Source organism: Lupinus angustifolius, chromosome LG17, assembly GCF_001865875.1.
Source record: "Lupinus angustifolius cultivar Tanjil chromosome LG17, LupAngTanjil_v1.0, whole genome shotgun sequence".
Classification (NCBI taxonomy): domain Eukaryota; kingdom Viridiplantae; phylum Streptophyta; class Magnoliopsida; order Fabales; family Fabaceae; genus Lupinus; species Lupinus angustifolius.
This window is the reverse complement of record NC_032025.1, coordinates 8,757,200-8,765,262: the sequence shown is the minus strand read 5'-3', so window position 1 is coordinate 8,765,262 and position 8,063 is coordinate 8,757,200. Positions and strand designations below refer to the sequence as shown.

The following is an 8,063-nucleotide window of genomic DNA, read 5'->3' as shown; positions in this document are numbered from 1 at the left end:
CCATTAGTTGACGATGATGTATAATTCAAGAGTGTGACATGGTGTGTTGACTCGCCTTGTGATTCAACCTTTTGAGTTGTTCTCGGGTAATTGGATTGATTCTCAATGGTTGGTAAATATGGACATTTTGTCTATTATAGTTAGGAGAACAATTAGAGTTTTGGTTGGTGGTGCCCTCGCCACTAGAATGGTAAGAAGGTTGAATGTGAAATTATTGCTTTTGGGGCGAGGCATTCTAGGAAGGGTTGACATTGTTTTACGCCTCATTGATATAATTGTGATGATGACCTTGGTTTTTCTAGGGTGTTTGACATTTTTGAAAATGACATCATTTCAAACCCGATAATATATGTTGATGGAATGACAAATTTGAATTTTTAAAAAAAATTAATTGATCAAAATACAATTTTATAAAAATAAAGAAAAATAAAATTCAACAAAAGGACAAACAACATAGTTATTTTATAACAATTATTATATACCACTTAACTAGGGATGGCAAAAAAAAACCCGTACCCACGAGTAAAACCCGTACGGGCACGGGTACGGGTCACAAAGCGGTACCCGCATGTAATATAAACAGGTTTTTAAAAATACCCGTAGTACATACGGGTGAGTACAGGTATTATGGTAACCGTCCCCGCGGGTACTCATTATTTATATGATTAATATATTATATTTAATTAAAATAAAAAATACATTATTCTAACCTTCATTACACTATGTATATTTTTCCTTTTACTTTGTTTACATATTTTATTGAGTTTGGTGGTGAAACACCCTACAAATATTATTACATGTGTAGAAACACACATGTTTCACAAAGAAAACATATACTTTTTGTTAAGGAAATGAGAACAAAAAATCACACAAATAGAAAACACCAATAAATTTAGCATTTTTGCCAAATATTCAATCAAAAAGTACAAAAATAATTAAGTTTCATCTCATTTAAAACATAATAAAAATTAAAAATTAATTTATAATATAGGAAACCCGCGAGTAATGTTCTCCTATTTTAAAACAGGTAGTGAATAGCTAATACCCGTACTCGCCCGTACCCCTTGCTATCCTTACAGTTAACTTTGAATATAACATTTTACTAGGATGAAAACAAGTTGAATTAAATTATCTTGCAACCCAAATGTTCCATCAGGGTTTTCAATTTGGATCCACCACATCTAAGGTTTTGGAGTCATCAAAATTCCTCACAATTTTTAACTACATTCTCACAGTGGGAGCATATTTTCTATCCAAAAATATATTATTTCATATGTTACAAAGTAACTTATTCTAATAGTCAGAAAAATTTAAATATTTTTTTAACTTATTAGAAAAGGTAACATATGGATATGGAGTGACACTTTTTACTTAAAACAAATGTATCCAGATTTCAATTGCCCAAAATCTAAGGTTTTGGAATTTCCAAAACTGCCTCTTTTGACCTTATGTAACATTATCACTTCACCAATGCCTAATAGTATTTCCACAAATCGAGTGATGAAGACAAGTTAACCGGACAACTACAAACATTGAAACAAAGGAAGTGCGAGTGTTGATAATGTCTTTGTTGTTTCCCACTCTCAACTCTTCCATCATTTGCAAATGCAACGCATCATCATTCATTGACTTCCAAAACCACAATGGACCCCACGCGCTCGACGCCTCCTACATCCGACGCGCTGCCGACATTGCTGACAAATCTGCCGGTCTCACTTCTCCCCACCCTAACTTCGGCTGCGTCATCGCCGCACCCTCCGGTGCAATCGCTGGCGAGGGTTTTCTCTATGCCCAGGGCACCACGCCTGCCGAGGTTCAGGCTGTGGAGGCCGCCGGCGAACGGTGCCGCGGCGCCACCGCTTACCTCAACATGGAACCTGGTGATTGTCACGGTGACCACACTGCTGTATCTGCTCTTGTTCAGGTTCCACTTTCTCACAAATCTGTCTCAAGTCTCAAGTGTCTGTGTACAATGTTGTCCTTGTTGTTTTTGTTGTGGTTTGATATGTTGGTATAACCAAGGGTATCCTTTCACCCTTTTTGCGCGTAAAGAACTAATCCATTTCGGGGTGTTTGCCTGTCCCTCCCAACAAGTGCCGCGACTAGGAAACGAACTTTTGATTTTTTAGTCAGTCTAGGGATACAGTTGGACTTTATGCTACTAGACCAATGCCTTGTTGGTTGTGTTTAAATATTTAATGATAAATGGAATGGAGTAAAATGAATAAAGTTATCACACTGATATTTTGTATTGCAATAAATTGGACAAAGTTTCTTTTTGTCATTCCATCTAATACTTCAAATTGGGAGGGAAGAATAAAAAATAGAGGTATTGGATGGAATAGTATAGATCCATTTGGTTCTATTCCATTCCATCCTATCTTAACGTTTTTTATGTGTGTGTGCATTCTGTTGTTTTTTGACTTTAGTTAGTTTCTGGTTGTAGTGTTGATAAATGAATGAATGAGAATGATCCTGTGTGTAAAACCAACTAGGGAGGGATTCAAAGGGTTGTTATTGGAATGAGACATCCTCTGCAACATCTACGCGGCAATGCATTACGCGCATTCAGAACTCAAGGACTGCATGTTGATCTTCTCGGAGAGGACCTCACCAGTAAAGACATAGAGGTATGCAATGCTTCAATCATAACGTGGAAAGTTGTTTGTTTTTTAGTTTCTTATTTTCGATTGAAGGGAAACAAAACTTTACAATGGTTTATTTGCGTTTTGTCATGATTTAGCATTCTAAATGTTTTTATTGTAATGAAAATATGGTTTTTTGAAATGGAAATTGGTTTTTTGGTCTTTGACCGGGTATGCCCATAGATGTTGCTATGAGACTAGTGGCGCAGACACGGCTGCGACTGGTTTCTAACCAAGAAGTCATATGTGTTACATTTTGTATTAAAAAAGTTGATTTATTTACGTTCACTACTTCACTTGTATACATTATCAATTTCCTTTTTGTTGCAGGATGCCCAGAAAGCTTGTCTTCTTGTCAATGCCCCTTTGATTTGTAGAGCTGCTTCACGTGTTCCTTTTTCTGTCCTCAAGTATGCTATGACACTTGATGGTGAGCTTTCCCCTTTCTTGATTGAATTGGTGTGACTAAGCTAATTATCCGTTAGTACTGAGTGTAGGGCCTCAAACATACATTACACAGTGTCCGTGTCTGTCTTATTAAATTTATTTTGCCGCCACAGGAAAAATTGCTGCTAGCAGTGGTCATGCCTCGTGGATAAGCAGCAAGCAATCTAGAAATCTAGTTTTTGAGCTACGGGGTAGAAGTGATGCTGTTATTGTGGGAGGAAATACAGTACGAAGGGACAGTGAGTAATTATCATTATTTTTCTAAAAATTTCTCAGGATTTGAATTTTCATATCCTTATCTTTTGACATTTGATTTAGATCCAAGACTGACAGCCAGACATGGAGGTGGGCATATGCCAATTCGGATTGTAATGACTCAGAGTCTCAATCTTCCAGAGGAAGCAAATCTTTGGGACATGTCTGAGGTTTCCACCATAGTTGTAACACAGAGGGGTGCTAGGAGGAGTTTCCAGAAGCTGCTAGCATCTAAAGGAGTTGAAGTTGTGGAGTTTGACATGCTAAATCCCAGAGATGTTATGGAGTATTTTCATGATCGTGGCTACCTTTCAATTTTATGGGAATGTGGAGGAACTTTGGCTGCCTCTGCTATTTCATCAGGAATAATTCACAAGGTTTTGCTTATCCGTTTTAATTTTCCTTTTCCTTGGGAGAAACATAAATGAACTTCCACTTGTTATTGGCATAGTTAGGACTTAGGACTTAGGATACTTTTCTGTTGTTGTAGCTAATTACTGATAAAAGTGATAGATTATATGCTAATAACTTGCTGGATGTTTGTCTATATTTTTATCATCTGCCTAAGTGTATATCAGTAGTGCCACATTTCTAGGCCTCTGAGGATGTTTGATATAAGTTTGATGATGATTACTTGATGTTCTTGTGCTTATTGTAATTGTCAGAAAATAAGTTCTATTAGAAATACAGACAAGAAAGAAAACTATCTTTGATTTGGGGTGATTCCCCTTCAATTCTGTCTCCATTGAGTAGTTGCCCTATCGACAATTCTTATACTGTCAGTTTCTGTTTCTTCATGGAACTTCTACTTTTTTCGTAATTTAATGATAAGGGATATCCTCTGAGATGGATACCTCTTTGGTCCCTTGATTCTTCTAGGTATTTATCATGGAAATCTTTTTTCAGTTCTAACTCATTCCTTGATTAGGGATACTTCTTTTCTTGAGAAACCCCTATGGATTCCAAAGTTCCCTCTAAGGTCAAGGCTTTTATTCGGACTACAGTTCATAATAGAAATAATACTAACGATATGTTGCGGGCTTGTAGGATAAAGTAAGGTTATAAAAAAAGATATGGCTCTTTCCCCTGACGTGTTAATTGTTGGTGTTTTGCTACTTGCTTTAAATCTATGCCACAATACGTTAAATTTAGTTGGAGAAGTATTCTTGCATTTTGAAGGAAGTATCTTCGGCACATGAGTTGATTTGAGATAAAATTATGGGTTTGTGTCTTTTACGCTGCAAAGCTCATAGCTCTTTTTATGGGGCTCCCTAACCGATATGTGAAGGGATTAGGAATGATACATTGGTTTTCTCCTTTTTTCTATTTTTTTGTTTGTTGTTTCTTTGGAGGATTCCATATCCTTCTGCCTCACTCTATGCAATTCTTTGTCTTCATCTTACTAAAAAAATTCTTTAATAAATAAAAAAGTAGAGGATGAGTCTAAGTGCAAAAGTGAGTTTGTTTCCTTGTGACTTGGAAGTGATGAGTTCAAATCTTAGAAAAAGTCTCTCTACTAAGCTATGTAGATTTGTCCTCCCCAGTCCCCACTTGCCGCGTGCATTGGCTTTATCTTGTTTTCATTTTTTTTTTAATGATTTGCTGATGGTATTGATGTGCAGGTTTTTGCATTTGTTGCTCCAAAAATTATTGGTGGAAAGAATGCACCATCTCCTGTTGGTGAGCTTGGGATGGTTGAGATGTCACAGGCTTTAAACCTAACTGATGTTTGCTATGAGCAGGTAGTTAATAAGCTTTTTCCTTAGAAGTACTAAGATTTTCACCTTTCAAAAAATACACATCTGATCCCGGATACTCATTGCTGAATGTATCACATGCAGCTAAGGAAAAAGTTATGATCTGTAGAGAGAGGGAGAAAGTAGAGATGCATATTCTAAAACTGTACATTTATGATCTGGTTAGCCTACACAATGAATCTAGGCAAATATACCTAGAGAAACACTTGAATAGGCATGTGCCTATTAGGCACAATCAATCAATACTTCCACTTTATTAAAATCACATTTGAAAAAGACAACAAAACCCTTATAACAATTGTTGTTAATAATGTCGAAGCATTTGAATATTGGATGAGCCTAATAGACTCTGTGCATATATAAGTTCTATTCATATACCTAATATGCATGATTCCTGGAAACAACCTCTTCGATTGCGAAGGTAAGGCTGCATATATCTACTCTCCCCAGACCACACTAGGTGAGAGCCTCTTGCACTAGGCCACCCTTTAGCCATTTATTCCTCCTAATATACATGATTCTTGGAAACAACCTTTTCACTTGTGAGGATAAGACTATGTACATCTACCCTCCCTAGACCATACCAGGTGCAGAGCCTCTTTCACTGGGCTATCCTTTAGCCTTTTATTCCACCTAATATACATGATTCTAACACCCCCACAAGTTGGAGTATACAGGTCATATCCACTAAGCATGTCAAAAAATAATTTATTGAAGGGCCTCACAAAAATTCAATGAGAATATGCGCCATTTGAAAATTTGAATTGACAACTAGTTTTGATGTCGCCAGATGAGATCTTTTCTCTGGAAAAATGACAATCTACCTCAATATGTTTGGTCTTCTTATGAAAAAGAGGATTGGAGGCAATATGCAATGAAACTACTGTCACAATGACACAAACAAGTTCATCCGTTTGAAATGTGGTGACTTGATTATATAGAGCTAATCTAATCAACATGAAGATTACAGTTATTTATTGGTTAGCCTATACAATGAATCTGGACAAATATACCTAATATACAAATTTCCAACATGATGTGTCTAGCATTGAATATTTTAGTTGAAGTAATTTCTGATGTGTCTAGCATTATAATGCCATTGCTGTTCGTTAATGGGGTTGTGTATTGCTGGCAACTGTAATGCAGGTTGGGCCTGACATGCTTATTAGTGGATTTCTTCAGCCCATGCCAGACATGGTACCTAATATCCCATCACTGGATGAAACGGTTACTGTTGATCCCACTATCTCACCATATGAGCCAAGCATAATTTTTTTTTATAAAGCATGGGATCCTTATGGTGCATTTTCAAATTTCTCTCCTCATCCCATTCAAATGCCTGATGAAAATGGTGATTATGTGACTTGGTTGAGTGTGGAGCATTACTACCAGGTCCTTGCTTTATAGCATAATAATTCTTTTTTTCCTTTGCAGCTTTGTTGTGTTGCTTATAAAGGTATTTTGATGTGTAGGCAAACAAGTTTGTTGGGGTGGATGATACATTTGCTCAAAATTGTGTTGAAACGATTAAATCTGTTAAAAGTCCCGAAGAAGCTGCAAGAATAGGAAGGTCAATGCAAAGGCAGCGACCTGATCTGGTATTGTCCTAAATGGTTTTACAAACTAGTCTCAAACTCTTGATATAATGTTTCTTCACGTTCTGGCTATGGGACATGGTTGTCATCTATTATTTCCCTTGTATTTGTTTGTCTGTTTTCTGTAATAGGCATGATTATAGCCTTAAGACAGAAGTCACTTACATGTGGAATAATGGTTTTCTAATGAAAATCTGTTTCTAACTTTGCATGTATTTTATAGCTATGTATAATTTCCTACTCTTGGGTTAGTAGTTATCCAATTTGCAGCCGAGGAATATTGACCCTATAAGATGCCTTTCTCTCATCTGTTACTTTCTGACATTGTGCCAATGATATTTTACTCCATGTGTATACGGCTTGTTGAGTGTATTCGTTTTAATACTTTATTTAGTTCTTATTATTACATAATTGCATATGCTGGTTTACAACTGTTAAACACATGCCATTTTCGGTTATAATTGTATAAGATGACTGATTCTATATTTTATTGAATGAATACACAGATAAGGTCTGACTGGGACAACATAAAGATTGAAGTCATGTACAAGGCACTGAAATGCAAGTTCTCAATCTACCCGCATTTGAATTCAATGCTGCTTTCAACTGCAGGTTCCGTTCTTGTTGAGGCTTCACCGCATGATCTATTCTGGGGTGGAGGTCGGGATGGAGAAGGCTTAAATCATCTCGGCCGACTGTTGATGAAACTGAGATCAGAGTTTCTTGGGGAAACGTCATCAAGTGACACCCCGACTGTAGGTTTATAGAATTTTTTAACAAAGAATATTGATGTTTTTATTACATCTAGGAAAATTGTTTGTTTGAAACATATAACCACAGATGAATTCATTTGTTACCATAGTTATGCCTGCTACTGATTTTGCTGTTGGAGAATCCAAAAATGAGTGTTATTGGAGATCTGGATTTACATTTCAATCCGGTTATGGACCAAACCGTTTTCGGCTGGGTATGGGGCTAGAGGCCCAAAGAACTACAACAGGGAAAGGGGTTGCTGAGGCAAAGTCCCAGTCATATCCAATAACTCATAATCAAGCAAATACTCAACCTCAATAATTACAACCAAACTTTAAGCACATCTTACTTAGGTAGTTAATCAGTCAAGCATTTGCTTCCCTATGCAGTGATCTTCATGGACCAATTTTGTTGAAGCAATTCCTTTATGTGCAGCAGCAAATTCTGTCCACTAAACGGACCATAAACAACCTCTATCATGTTTCGAACTGTAATGTCAGAATCAAGCTCGAACTCAATCTTATAAAACCTAGATTCAAAGCCATCCCAGACCTTCAAGCGCTCCCTGAAACAGGCCACCACATTGGTGGCTTGGGAGGACTATCATGACG

At 36.9% G+C, this 8,063-nt stretch overlaps 1 protein-coding gene across 1 annotated transcript; it reads left to right on the top strand.

Moving 5' to 3' along the window:
• On the top strand, window positions 1,474–7,625 carry LOC109331932 (riboflavin biosynthesis protein PYRR, chloroplastic). The gene is made up of 9 exons (XM_019566739.1): window positions 1,474–1,924; window positions 2,496–2,630; window positions 2,976–3,075; window positions 3,206–3,331; window positions 3,411–3,724; window positions 4,970–5,089; window positions 6,251–6,496; window positions 6,577–6,702; window positions 7,206–7,625. Exons 1-9 carry the CDS (start codon window positions 1,562–1,564, stop codon window positions 7,464–7,466), a joined length of 1,791 nt encoding a protein of 596 aa, XP_019422284.1. The 5' UTR covers window positions 1,474–1,561; the 3' UTR covers window positions 7,467–7,625.